This window comes from Lutra lutra, chromosome 15 (assembly GCF_902655055.1).
Source record: "Lutra lutra chromosome 15, mLutLut1.2, whole genome shotgun sequence".
Classification (NCBI taxonomy): Eukaryota; Metazoa; Chordata; class Mammalia; order Carnivora; family Mustelidae; genus Lutra; species Lutra lutra.
This window is the reverse complement of record NC_062292.1, coordinates 65,167,825-65,182,325: the sequence shown is the minus strand read 5'-3', so window position 1 is coordinate 65,182,325 and position 14,501 is coordinate 65,167,825. Positions and strand designations below refer to the sequence as shown.

Sequence of the window (14,501 nt, the reverse complement as noted above, 5' to 3'; positions counted from 1 at the left end):
ACCTAACCTCTGCTTGAGCAGGTCAGTAAAATCAGAGCGCACAGAGGAGAAATTCCTTGGGACTTAAGACTGAGGGCAAAACTGAGGGCAGAGCCAAGGGCGAGAGGAGTACAAGGAGCACACAGTACCTGGGCTGGAGCCTGCCGGGGGCGCTGGCAGAGAGCTTCTGGACCAGGCCCGTCTGAGCGCCAGGACTTACCCGGTCAGTAACATGCCTGAGCAGAGCGAAGAGCTCCAGCCTTAAGAGGACCGGACTGAGCGACGCAGGGATGGGAAGGGGCAGCGAAGTGCTTTGGGAGACTAAGGACTGTCCTCCAACATCATCCCCCCATCCGTCCCTGAATGGGAACAAAGAAAGGACTAGAGTTTGAGCCAAAACCAGACTTAAGAAACCTGGGCAAGGCAGACAAGAATGTCCTAAGACCCCTTCTGGTTCTAAAATTCTACGTCATGATGAGCTGCTCTCTGCCTGCTTCGTAGGCCGGTGCCTGGTGACCCACTGCAGGCAAGTCAGGCCCAAAGAACAGAGGGGCCAAGCGAGGGCACACAGGTCATCAAGCTCCCCAGCTGGGAACCTTGTTTCGGGGCGCAGTCTAACTCTCACTCTCGGGACCACTCAATCCAGGCCTGGGGCCCACCCATCCCGTGCAGGTGCCCGCCCCACCTGAGCGCCTGGACACCTCGCCAAACCCCGAGCCGGCCTGCGGAGTGGGCTGGGGGAACGGACAAGGGCTGGCCTGCGGGAGGGCACACAGCCCTCTGTCTCTCTGGAACGGAACGCAAGACAGTTTAGGATCTAGAAAGGTTTCATGGCCCCTTGTGACTTCCTTCTGACTACACGCCTACTGCAGAACTCTCATCAGGACTCCGGTGTTTTAGTGTGGCCACTGCAGATGACAGAAGAGGACCTAGGGGAGAGCAGGACATGAAGCAGGCAACCGTGAGACACACCTTCCAGCTCGGGACCCCTCTCCACGTACGTGCAGGCCGTGGAAGCCTTGGATCTGTCCTGGCCCCAGGTCCCCCAAATTTAGACAAAACCAGAAAACAACCTGAAATGATTTCACACCAGGGCAAGAGACAAACAAGGAAAAGCAGTGCGACAGCAACGAACCATTCTGAATTCTTCTGCGCTCTCAGGATGAGCCTACGGACAGAAGGCTGGGCTCTCTGCAGCCCCACGGAGCGCAGAAGGAACGAAGTGGGAGAGAAGCCGAGCCAGCTCGGCCGCTCCCCAGAGGCCCTGCACCAGCCTGCCTAGGGCGATCGGCACGACGCGGTCTGCCGCACCGCCTCTCTTCTGCCGTCCGAGAACCTTACTCTAGGAAGCCACTCGACCCCTTCCTAACTCTGGGTCTCAAAATGGAAAGAAATATATGGTTAGCTAGATGCACCATAGAAGCAGACCACGCTTCACCCCGCCATCAGGGTCCCCGTGCTGCTTTTCTGCCCTGCCTCTGGGAAGGCGGTCTGCAAGTCAAAGGACAGGCATAGCAGGCTGCTCAGTCATTATCTAAAAATAAGTAAATAAAAATTCTAAAAAATTTTTAAAAATTGTTTTGGGTGTTTGCTCTGTCCCTATTAGGTCCTCCTGGCTTATATCCGTTGACCCAGGATCTAGTCAAGATCACTACTTCGCGCCCCTTGGGGGACGAGGCATGAGCCACACAAGTGTCTCTGGCTCAGTGCAGGACAGAGCGCCCCAAACTCCAGCGCTTTTCTTTTAGAAAAGATGTCTGCCTCGAGATCCCTCATTCAAGCGAGAGGTTCTCTCCGAAGATTCCTTTCTCTCCTCAATAAACCATGCTTTAGAGGGGCAGAAGACAGAAAAAGGGAGACAAGATCCCACCAAAACCTCGGCAGCGCCGGACGACCCTGCCGCCACTGTGCCGGCCAGACCCGAGCCGCGGCATCGTGGAGCCACGGAGCCACGGAGCCAGAGCGCCGCGGGCCTGCTGGGACCTACCTTCCAGGCGGGAGAGCAGGGAGCCCGGCAGCCCAGTGCGGCATACTCACCACGCCTCCCTTGTCCCCCTCCATGAACTGGACGATCTGGCACGATGACTTCTCCCAGAGGAAGATGTGCCCGCAGTCACTGCCGCTCACCACAAACTCACTCTTGGGGCCATAGAAATTGACGCCTTTTACTGAAATGATAAAGGAGGGAAGAAACCACTGGAGAGTGGGCATTGGGCCTGTATATATTTACCTCATAGGGACTTGAGTTATTCACAAACTCCAAGTCAGCTAAGAGCCAAAGAAGTCCTTTCACTTTCACAGAACAAATCAAGGGACTGTGAGTATATTAGAGGCCAAAAATCACACCAGTCCCAGAAAGGATTTCCGATCCCCCGCAGGGCTCCACGGGGCTGAGGGGCTGCAGTCCCCCAGCAGCAGCCTCGGTCCCCGTGGTCTCCGCCCTGTGGAGCACCTCCAGCCTCACTAATGCCTTACTTGTCCCAGGCTGAGTCACCCCAGCTCTGCCCACGCCCAGGCAGCCCTGTCCTATGCCTGAGGATCACCCTGGGCTTCTTGGGCTGCCAGCAGGCCTGAGAATGAGGGCGGGCTAGGCCGCCGCTGCCCGTCAGAGGCACGGGAACTGTGCCTGCTACCGAGACTCTCAAGGACATGGCTCTGGCCCCTGAAATGACTAAGTGAAGTGGCACCATGGCGGTCACGGGACTGCACTCAGCATCTCTCTGCCTGTGGACTACATTCCAAGCACTGGTTCCCGGCTCGCCTCACCAGCTCAGAAGAAAAAGGACAAGTCACTGCTCTCCCCAAGTCAAACTTACGACAGGTACCTGTTAGGGGTGGTGAGGACAAGGAGCAGTAGCCACCACAGCTCTTCCGATTGCTAGCGGCACACAGGGAGCTTTTAAAAAGACCCCTATCAAGCTGCACCCAATCCCAATTAAACCAGAATGTCTGGGGACAGAAGCCAGGCCTTAAAAGACCGGCAGGTGACTCCGTGGCGCCGCCGAGCTCAGCGACCACGAACACAACACAGACGGCCCCTCTTCGCCGCAGCCTGGGGATGAGGCCCTGGCACCAGGCCTCCGTCCCTGTCTCGTTCTGAAGACTTGTTGCCCCCTCCGCCCTAGAGCCAGAAGCTCCTCACTCCTCCCGACCCCGGGGTTTCAGGCAATTCAGTGCCCCAGACTGAGGAGGGCTCTCCCAGACTCCCTAACAGCCTGTTAAGCCTGAGGTTACCTGAGATTTTTTTTTTTAAAGATTTTATTTATTTATTTACTTGACAGAGATCACAAGTAGGCAGATAGGCGGGCAGAGAGAGAGAGAGAAGGAAGCAGGCTCCCTGCCGAGCAGAGAGCCCAATGTGAGGCTCGAACCCAGAACCCTGGGATCATGACCGGAGCTGAAGGCAGAGGCTTAACCCACTGAGCCACCCAGGTGCCCCGAGACCTGAGATCTTGAGAAAAACACGTTCACTCACGTCTTCTTAGGCCTGACTGAGGCCCCAGCCCTGCAGCGAGAGAGGCTGCGGGGCTCTGTGCTTGAGCACAGCACGCCACGGAAGCTCCAGCCTGATGAGGGACACCCTCTCACGGCCCTGACAGGCAGCCCCGTCCTGTCTGTGCAGCCGGAACGACACGCTGCAGTCCCTCGGCCAACCCCGGCCGCTAGGGGGACGAGTTTACCTGTGGCGTTATTCCGGTGGCCCTTGTATCTCTTCACGTACTGGGCCCCATCGCTGTGAGCGGAGTTGAAGAGGTAAATGTCTTCGTCGTTGTAGCTGGCCAGGAGCTCTGCCAAGAACAAGCACACAGCAGTGAAGGCAAAGGCTGAAACAGAGCTGGGACCAGGAGTGGGGGCTGGGGTGCAGCTTCTCGCCAGGAGCACCCCCTCCTAACACCCCGCCAGAGCGCCCATCTCGCTCCGCTGGAGCGGCAGGCAGGTCAGGCGTCCGGGGCAGACCGAGAACATGCCGCCGGCCCAGGGGCGGCAGGAAGCTCAGGAACGTCACACCCGCTAAGGCAGGAATGAGCCACAGGCACAAGCACCTGCTCAGGAAGGAGCCTGGGCTTCGGGACGGGCACTGCGAGCCTCATCTGTGGCTTTCTGCGGGCGGCGCCGGCCTCTCGAGGCTCGCCTGCGACAGCCTCCCGCTGCGTGCTGGGCGTCGGCAGCCAGGCCCCGGCGGCTCCGGGGGAGCCAGAGCACAGCGGTGAGCGCTGGAGGGCACACGGCCCGCGGGCTCCGCAGCTCCCTAGACAGAGGGGGCGTGCCAGCCTAGGAGCTGGGCCCTGCTCACGTACCTGTGCCGTCGTGGCTGTACACAAGACAGGTGATGTTTGCTTTGGACTCACTGTTCACCTGCAATAAGGAGCAGATACTGACTGACGCCTCACCCCCGCCACTCGTTACACCGCCTTCAGGAGACAGGTTTTCCTTCAAACTCCCCTCTATCTTCTCCCAGAGAGTGAGAGAGAGAGAGAGAGAGAGGCAGAGACGGGAGTACAACGAGTGAAACGTGGCCAGCTCAGGGGAGAGGGCTTCCTGCTGGTGGTTTTCTGTGTGCGAGCCATGTGACAGACACACTCTGTCCTCCAGCCTTACCATCACGGGGCAAGACGATGACCTTTACCTCTACACTCTGTGACCAAGAAAACCTAGGCTAACAGAGGTAAAGCGACCGCCCAAGATCGCAAAGCTGCTAAGTGGCGGAGCCGGGACTCAAATCCAGGGAACGGACTCGAAAGTCCAAGCAACTCCATGCCAACGATTCTGGGGACAGCCCTGGGCTTGAGTTAGGAAAGCTGGGAACCACTGGCCCCTCGTGAATCTTACCAGGTGATGAGGACAGAATTTCTTGAGCACGCCATTGTTCTCGTTCTCATCGATTTTTCGCTGGTCGTAAATCCTGTAACGGAAGAAACAATAAAATGTTAAAATTTAACGAACGCCTGGGGCACCTGGGTGGCTCAGTCATTAAGCATCTGCTCAGGTCTGGATCCCAGGGTCCCAGGAGCCCACAATGGGCTCCCTGCTCAGTGGGGAGCCCGCTTGTCCCTCTCCTTTTCCCCCTGCTTGTGCTCTCTCTCACTCTCTCTCGTTCTCTGTCAAAAAAAAAAAAAAAAAAAAAAAAAATCTAAAAAAAAACCCCAAAACTTACAAACTGATCCCTTGGAGAACTGCAAAGCAGGGCAGGAAGAGCCGGGAGCTGGACGTCAGGACAGATAAAGGACGTCACCGCACCGGGATCCCGGCTCCCACTCTTCCCAGAAGGCCCTCCTCTCCCAGCCCTTTCCGAATCCTGACTCTCATCCAGACACTCCCCAGTTCAAGCGGAACCCTGAATCACATGAAACAAGTGGCTTCTCTCTCCTCTCAGCTTTTAATCGCTGTTTATTTCCACTGAAAATTCCCCAACAGCCTTTACTGCTACAGAGGCCAGGCTTCTAGAAGTCCGTGGGTCTTCAAGCCTGTCGTGGCCTCTAACTTGGCCCATTCACCCTCTCGCTCCTCACGGTGACGATTACACCCCCCAGCCCACGCCCAGGATCTCCTCAAGACTTCTTTCCTCCTGCCTTCATTCCCATCCAACCACTGTCACCACTCCTCATCTCTGTGATCCAAACTCTGACCCTTCATCCCAACACCTAGGACAGATGTCATCAGCCAGGTATCCTGTCAGGTGCTGGGCATACGGCAGGAACAAGCCTCAGCCGGTGTGCTTCCCCCCCATCTCGGCGCTCCTCTCCACAGCTGTGCTTCCCCGCCCTCCGAGGACCGGCTTCGCCAAGTCCAGTCCTCGACCTCTCCCTTGTGCCTGTCTGCCCATTTCCTAAACACCCTCCCTCCCTCTCCTGACTTTCCACTATTGCTTTTTCTGTCCTTCCCTCTCACAGTCAAACTACTGAAAAAAGCAACCTGCGTTCAGTGTTGTCGCGTCGTTTCCTGTTCCCTTCTCAATCCATTACGATCTAGCTTGGGCCCTCAACCCGCTGGTGAGGCCTCCCTGGCTCGAGTGACCGGTGGCCCGACAGCCTCCACCCACAGGCCACTCTCTGGGCCTCTCCCTCTCCTCTTGACACCATCCGGGCGGTGACCAACCACCCCTCCCCGGCGTTCACGAGCTTGTCGGTCTTTCTCTTTTCAACGCTGACACTCCCCGGGATCTTTGGTCTGAAGTTCTCCTCTGACTCTACAGGGAAACCATGACGCAGAGGGAGGTTTGGCCTAGGTAATTTGTAGTATCCCTCTAACTGACTTCCTTGCTCATGCTGTTGCCGGAATTATTCTAAAATGCAACATTTTATGCAAACTTCCCGCTTAAAATCTCTCCAGTGATTCTGTATTTTTCTTCTAAATAAAGTCCAAATTCCATCTCTTAGGACTCTCCACCTCTTCTCCAAGAACCTGTACATTATACGAGAACAAGCAGAAAAGAGCGAGGCTTCCTCGAACACACTGTGTCACGTGTCACAGCCTGCGTCCTACCTCTACCCGCACCGGCCCGTCCGGCCCCTCTACCCGCGATCCTCATGTCCCGTTTGGTTTGAGAATTTCCTCTGTGACAAAGAACAGCATGGAGAAGTGGTTTCTCCCGGGTTTAAGGAGTCTGAGGTCAAACACTGACTCTGCTGCTTAGCAGTGGAGTAATCCTGGGCATGTACTTAAAAATTTTTATCCTTAATATACCTGTTTCTCCAGAATGTTCCTCAAAGGCGAAGTCTGTCTATTTAGCTGCGGGCTAGCACTAGAGTGCTCAGTAGCGCGGAAGGAATGGAGGAACGAATCAACAGATGCCTGTGTTCCCCACAACTTCCTGCTTAACGTCCTACATTAAGAGAATTGTCCAGAAATGTTTGCTAAGTGAACCCCGAAAAAAGAAAAGACAAACAGAAGACTGCTACAAGTACTCCTCCTCAGCAAACACAGCAGCTGATCATCTGATGTAAACAAAGCCTAATCAACAGCTCTTAAATATCACTAAGCCACCGTAAACTCTCTAAGTCAGCAAATTAGTAAAACACATTTAAGTATTCAATATTTTGGTGTATGGCCCATTCAGTGTTCCTCGGTATGGAAGGCTCTCTGCTCTTCCTCTTTCTGAGCAAACCCTTACCTTCCTTCCCCTCTCTTCCCTAACTATTTAAGAAGAACCTACTACACTCTAGATAGGACGCTAGACTGGGGGTTGGCAAACTTGATCTGAAATGGTAGGACAGGAGATGTTTTAAGCCGTCAGGCCATCTGGTCCCTGTCACAACTACCAAACTCTGCCGCTGTAGCATGAAAGCAGCCTTGGATAATATGTAAATAAATGGCCATGGCTGTGTTCCAATAAAACTTTATTTATAAAAAACAGGCAGTATAGGGGCATCTGCGTGGCTCAGTTAAGCATCTGACTTTGGCTCAGGTCACGATCTCAGGGTCCTGGGATGGAGCCCTGCGTCAGGCTCCCCACTCGGCCAGGGGTCAGCCTGTCCCTCTCCCCTTACCCCTGCCCCAGCTCCTGCTTGCTCTCTCTCTCTCAAAACTAAAAACAAAACAAAACAAAACAGGCAGTAGAGTTTGCCAGTTCCTGTGCTAGACGGTGCGGATACAAAGATGAATACGAATTAGCCCCCTATTTTCTAAGCATAGGACAGGCTCTTGGTATTTAAAAAATTTATTTTTTTTAAACATCAGAGACTTTATTTTTTCGGGCAGTTTTAGGTTTACGATACTATCCAGGGGTGGCAGGGGTTTCCCTCACTCTCTGCCCGCACACACATCACCTCAACACTATCAACACCACTCACCAGAACGGTTTTTGTAGGCTTTTACCAAGGATGAACCTACACTGACACACTGCGACCACCTGGGCATTTGCTCCTGATGCATTTTCTACAGGTTTAGACAAACGCAGGACACAGATCCATCGCTATGATGCCGTACGGAGCATTTTCACTGCCCTGAAAATCCTCTGTGCTCTGCCTGTTCCTCTCTTCCCCGTCCCCACCCCTGAAAACCACCAGCATTTTTATCACGTCCATAATTTTTTGCCTTTTCCTCAATGTCATATGCTTGGAATCATATAGTATACAGCCTTTTCAGACTGGCATAACACGCACTTCATGGTCCTCTGCGTCTTCACGTCTGGACGGCTCACTTCTTCTTGAGCAGCGAACCCTGGTCCAACATCTTGATGTACCAGTTACACCACAATTGTTTCCAAGTTTCGCCAACAGCGAAGCAAGCTGCTCCACACATCTGTGTGCAGGTGGCTGAGTGCACGTACTTCTCAGCTCCACTGGGCAAACACCAAGGAGCACGGCTGCTGGATGATGCAGGAACAGCATGTTTAGTTTTGTGTGAAACCACCAACTGGCTTCCGGTGTGGCTGTAGCGTCCCGCACTCCCACCAGCAATAAATGAGAGTTCCTGTGGCTCCGCACCCAGCCGAGGTCTGGTGCTGTCAGTGTTCCGGAGCAGTATCTCGTCGTTAGTATGCATTTTCCTGATGACCCAGGACGTGGAACAACCTCTTACATGTTTATTTGCGATCTATATACCTTCTTCAGCGAGGTGTTATGGTCTTGGACCCATTTTTTAATTGGGCTTTCTTCTTGTCGAGTTTTAAGAGCTCTTCGTGTATTTTACGTAACAGTCTTCTATCAGATATGCCTTTTGCAAGTATTAAATCCCAACCTGTGATTTGTCTTTGAATTCTCTTGCACAGAGCAGAAGTTTTTCATTTTAACGAAGTGTACCTTATCAACTACTTCACAAATCATGTTGCTGGAATTATATCTAAAAAGGCATGGGGCGCCTGGGTGGCTCAGTGGGTTAAGCCGCTGCCTTCGGCTCAGGTCATGATCCCAGGGTCCTGGGATCGAGTCCCGCGTCGGGCTCGCTGCTCAGCGGGAAGCCTCCTTCCCTTCCTCTCTCTCTGCCTGCCTCTCTGCCTGCTTGTGATCTCTGTCAAATAAATAAATAAAATCTTAAAAAAAAAAAAAATAAAAAAAAAAAAAATAAAAAGGCATCACCACTTTTTGTCCGACATCTCAGCAAGGCTGCAGGCGTGGCCGCTGCTCTCCAAGCCTCCCAACACCTCCCAAGGACAAGGAGGAAGATGCCGGAAAGCCAACCAAAAAAGACAAAGGCCCAGTGAACAAATCTGGGGGCAAGGCCAAAAAGAAGTGGTCCAAAGGCAAAGTCTGGGACAATCTCAGTAACCTGGTCTTGTGTGACAAAGCAACACGTGACTAACTCTATGAGGAAGTTCCCAACTATAAGCTTTTCACTCTAGCTGTTGTCTCTGAGAGACTGAGGAAGCGACATCCTCCGGCCAGGGCAGCCTTTCAGGAGCTCCTCAGCGAAATCCTTACTGAATCGGTCTCAAAGCACAGAGCACAGAGCTCAGGGAGCTCCCGCCAGCAGCGCCGAGCGGGGAGGTGCCTGAGCTGCCAGTGAAGATGCATGAACAGAGCCGCGACTGGACATTCCGGAAAGTAACAATTTATTAAATCAAAAATAAAAGCCACCACCATACCAAAGGTCATCCAGGTTTTCTCCTATGTGATCTTCTAGAAGTTTTATAGGGTGGGGTTTTACTTTTAGGTCTGTGATCCATCCGAGTCAGTTTCTGTGAAGGGTGTAGGGTCTGTCTAGATTCCATTTTCCACGTGTGGACGCGCAGCCGCTCTAGCACCGCTTGCTGGGCAGATCCTCTCGGCCCCACTGTACTGCCTGAGCAACCTTGTCAAAGATCCGTCGACTACACTGACGTGTGTCAATGCAGGGCTCGCTGCGCTGTCCCACGGATCTACTCGTCTATCCTTCTGCCAATACTGCACCGTCTCTGTGACCGCAACTTTACAGGACGTCTTGAAGCTGGGGTTATCAGTCCTCCAACTCTGTTCTTCCCCTGCCGTACTGTGTTGGCTATTACAGATCTCTTGCCTCTCTACATAAACTCTAAAATCAGTTTATCACCATCCACAAAATAACTTGCTGGGATTTTTACTGGAATTGCACTGAATCAACAGATCAAGTCGAGAAAGAGTGACATCTTCACAACACTGATTCTTCCCGTGCCCTTCAAATCCAGCGTGGTTTCAACACAGTCTCGACACACTTATGGCATCTCCATAGGCCTTCATGTACCCATTAGCTTGTTACCTTAAGCCTCTCTCTTCCCTCATCTCTTCTCCCCACCTCCCCACCCCAGCCTGCCCACCACCTGCCCCTGCCCTTAAATCTAGCGTTCTCTCGGTGTTGCTGATATCGGCCTAAGGACAGAAAAGCAAAGGGACTATTTATTGAGTGTTTATCAACCAGGGCCTATACCAAATCCTTTACCAATAAATTTACATGTCAACACACCAGGATTCATTCATCTGATACTTTCTCCTTTTCCTCACTCCCGTCAATTCGTAAACCTAATCCTACCTAAGTAGGATCCAGTAGTAGGCACCCACGCCTCCACCACCTCCATTTGCCTACTTTTTCCTTTCTTCCCCCACCCCTTTTCTGGCTATAGGCCAAAAAGCAGGTCTCTCTAGGCTTCCTTTAAATGCTTCTTCACAATACTAAACCAAAATGCAGTGTTCATGATGCAAAGGCCTTGAGGATGAGTAAGCAATTTCTCTGTATTCCCTTGAAGGAATTCCTTCAGGCTAGGAATGAAAGCTAATGGCGTCATGATACAAAATATTCATCAAAAATATTTCCAGATTTGTACTGGAAGGTGAGCTCTTAAGGACCCTTCAAAGAAATAATCAGAAAGGGGAAATCCGGGGCGCCTGGAGGGCTCAGTGGGTTAAAGCCTCTGCCTTCCGCTTGGGTCATGATCCCAGGGTCCTGGGATGGAGCCCCCACATCCAGCTCTCTGCTCAGCGGGGAGCCTGCTTCCTCCTCTCTCTCTGCCTGCCTCTCTGCCTACCTGTGATCTGTCTGTCAAATAAATAAATAAGTTCTTTAAAAAAAAAAAAAGAAAGAAAGAAAGGGGAAATCCCAAAACATTCAACTGGCTGAACTGAAGAGGTGCCAGAGAAACTGAACAAGCCTAATGTCAGAGAAGAGCTGGGGTGCTTGAAGGACCACCTACTTGCACGGGGTCAGTGTGCCTCCAAACCTACACACGCCGAGTAACAGCTTACATCTGCTAAAAAATTTGCAATGTACAAAGGGACAGAGGCTATTGAGCTGATAACAGACAGAAAATCCAGAGCGTCTGGGCGGCTCATTGGGTTAAAGCCTCTGCCTTCGGCTCAGGTCATGATCTCAGAGTCCTGGGATCGAGCCCCACATCGGGCTCTCTGCTTAGCAGGGAGCCTGCTTCCTCCTCTCTCTCTCTCTCTCTCTCTGCCTGCCTCTCTGTCTGCTTGTGATCTCTGTCAAATAAATAAATAAACTCTTTAAAAAAAAAAAAAAGAGAGAGACAGAAAATCTAAGTATTCCTCCTTGTGCTAAAATGTTGAAACTGATTTCCAGCCTTAGTCTAACCCTGGCAACATTATCAGCTTTGGCATTAAGGCATTATCAACTGCAGTTCTGGATAAAGCCAACTGCTCTAGTCTCCTCCAAACATCAAGGACCTAGTGGCTGGATTATCTACAGATACAGACTTTTCAAGCAATCCAAAGCTCTAACTAAGCAGGAAATCCAAACCAGAAATTTCAGTAAATGCTTTATTTGGAGGAGGCAGCACCTGACAACTACAACCCTTTTCGATCAATAGCTTATTAAAAACAAAAACACTGGGGCACCTGGGTGGCTCAGTGGGTTAAGCCTCTGCCCTCGGCTCAGGTCATGATCTCAAGGTCCTGGGATCGAGCCCCGCATCGGGCTCTCTGCTCAGCAGTGAGCCTGCTTCCTCCTCTCTCTGCCTGCCTCTCTGCCTACTTGTGATCTCTCTCTCTCTCTCTGTCGAATAAGTAAATAAAAATTTAAAAAAAAAAAACAAAAAAACAAAAAACAAAAACACTATTCCTACGTATTTACTACTACTGGTGAATAAAGGGTAAGAATTTGGAAAGCAAGGGACACAGGAAATAGGCACAAAGTTGTCTAATTCTCTTGTGGCAGGATTCTTGAACAAGGGAAGGTCATCTTTCATGTATTTCTTTTTTCTTTTTTTTTTTTTTAATTTTTATTTATTTCTTTGACAGAGACAGATCACCAGTAGGCAGAGAGGCAGGCAGAGAAAGGAGGAAGCAGGCTCCCCGCTGAGCAGAGAGCCCAATGCGGGACTCGATCCCAGGACCCTGATATCATGACCTGAGCCGAGGGCAGAGGCTCAACACTGAGCCACCCAGGTGTCCCTTTCATGTATTTCTAAAAACTTACTCTAACCCCATGATATATATCAGTGAAATTAATCTCAGAATCATTATGAAAAAAAAAAGTGCTCTTATTTTAAAAGGAAAATAACGCTTTTCACCCCCCACCCCAATCAGGAAAGCAAAAAATCATTCATTTTTCTAGAGATCCTCTCCCTCCTCCTTTTCAAACTGATGATCCCTGAGCAAAGCAGGAGAGTATAACCACAGAAACAGAGCTCAAATAGGCCAACTGGGTAAGGAGGGGATACAGTTTGTGACTAAGGGCCAGAAGGAAACTAAGTGATACACATGGGGACTGAACCTCTGAACTCTTTTCCTTAGGATATGCCTCAACAGCCTGTGTTATAACAAACATTCACAGTAACAAAGATATCACTAAGGAGAAAGAAAACATGACAGTGGGAGTCAAAAACGCAGAGCTCACACTGAGTACTCCCACTCATGTCATTTCTGTATCTGAAGCCAGCCTTCAAAATTTCTAGTACATGTTAATTTATATACGAAAAATGGTGGAAAATATTTACTAATACATCAATTGCTAGTAAACCCAGATTTATGTCACAGCTGCTATGTGGGGACCTTGGTCAATTCATCAAACTTCTTTAAAACATGGCAATCTCCTATGCCTGGAGCATCTGCCTTCGGCTCGGGTCATGATCCCAGGGTCCTGGGATGCAGCCCATCAGGCTCCTTACTCAGCAGGAAGTCTGCTTCTCCGTCTGCGCCCCGCTCCCCCGCCAAACCCGCCCCATGCTTTCTCTTGCGTGCTTTCTCAAGTAAATAAAATCTTAAAAAAGAAAAAGAAAAGAACTTGACAATCTCTGTAACATGGTAAGCTATCCCTCAGGAATTCCTACTGTGACATCACAGGACAGAGTGCCTCAGAAGAAGCTTAAGCTCTTTGGAAGGGGGTAAAAGGTTCAAGATGGTGGTTAATGGATTCTGAGCCCATCCTCATGTGCCACAAAGGACACCTGGTGGTCCCCAATGCATCAGTCTCTAAGTCTTACCACAAAAGAGCCAGACTCACCTTACAAACTGATCTCGTCCACCCACCGCAAACTGGTGGGTATTGGCAGGGTTCACATAGATCGTATACAGCCCCACTTTCTTCTCCTTTTCTTTTGTCACCACCAGTTTCCTTCGAGAGGAGAAGAGTGTAAAAGTTATATTCTCTAAAAGACCCAGATGGTCACAACAAAAGAGAGCACAGAGAGTGATGCAGACACAGCTAGTAAGACCAGATTCCCGGGGCGCCTGGGTGGCTTCAGTCGTTAAGCATCTGCCTTCAGGTCATGATCCCAGGGTCCTGGGATCGAGCCCCGCAATGGGCTCCCGGCTCAGCGGGAAGCCTGCCTCTCCCCCTCCCACTCCCCCTGCTTGCGTTCCCTCTCTCGCTGTGTCTCTCTGCCAAATAAATAAACAAAATCTTAAAAAAAGAAAGAAAAGACCAGATTCTCACTGTGAAAGAAAAAAGCAGTTTTGTTTTGAACACTGGAACAAGAAAAAAACAAAAATCACCTCCACATATATTTAATAAATGCTACCTTGGGGAAGGAAAAACAAACGTGTAGTGAAGTCATTTTCTGGTGTTCCTCAAGACGTGTAAATTAAAGTATATGAAAGTACTGCTTCTCAGGTAGTGTTGGTTTAGCCGGAGTCCAACACGATGATAAGCTATCATTAAACAGACGATACCACCCACATCTTCCCATCGATATAAATACATCCTCCCAATCCATCTGGGAGCAGGGAGCAAGAGGAGGATGAATCATAAAAACAGTGGCCAGAAAAGACCTTAAGGTTAGAATCTACTTCCTAGGCGCGCCTGGGTGGCTCAGTCAGTTAAGGTCTGCCTTCGGCTCTGGTCATGATCAAGCCCTGAGTCAGGCTCCCTGCTCAGTGGGGAGACTGCTTCTCCATCTCCCCGTGTCCCTCTCTCCCCTGCCTGTGCCCTCCTTCTTTCTCTCTCTCCCAAATAAATAAAATCTTAAAAAAAGAAAGAAAGGAAGGAAGGAAGGAAGGAAGGAAGGAAGGAAGAAAGAAAGAAAGAGAAAGAAAGAAAGAAAGAAAGAAAAAGAAATCTACTTCCCAGATCCCACAGAAGTGTCACTTACAACCCAGCTCTAAAAATGCACACCGAAAAATGACAAGCCTTAGCTCTAGCACAGGACAGCCCAAAGGAAAGCAGCATTCTTCCTTTGT

At 50.8% G+C, this 14,501-nt stretch overlaps 1 protein-coding gene across 11 annotated transcripts in view; it reads right to left on the bottom strand.

The window, feature by feature from the left end:
• The window catches only part of DCAF8 (DDB1 and CUL4 associated factor 8), a 42,951-nt gene that overhangs the window by 4,681 nt on the left and 23,769 nt on the right, over positions 1–14,501 (bottom strand). For all 11 annotated transcript variants that reach the window (XM_047705471.1, XM_047705462.1, XM_047705473.1 and 8 more), the window contains 5 exons: positions 13,327–13,437; positions 4,810–4,882; positions 4,278–4,335; positions 3,660–3,767; positions 2,017–2,147 (listed from right to left, as the gene is read on the bottom strand). In XM_047705471.1, coding sequence (XP_047561427.1) covers positions 2,017–2,147; positions 3,660–3,767; positions 4,278–4,335; positions 4,810–4,882; positions 13,327–13,437 — 481 coding nt within the window. The remainder of the gene's footprint in view (positions 1–2,016; positions 2,148–3,659; positions 3,768–4,277; positions 4,336–4,809; positions 4,883–13,326; positions 13,438–14,501) is intronic.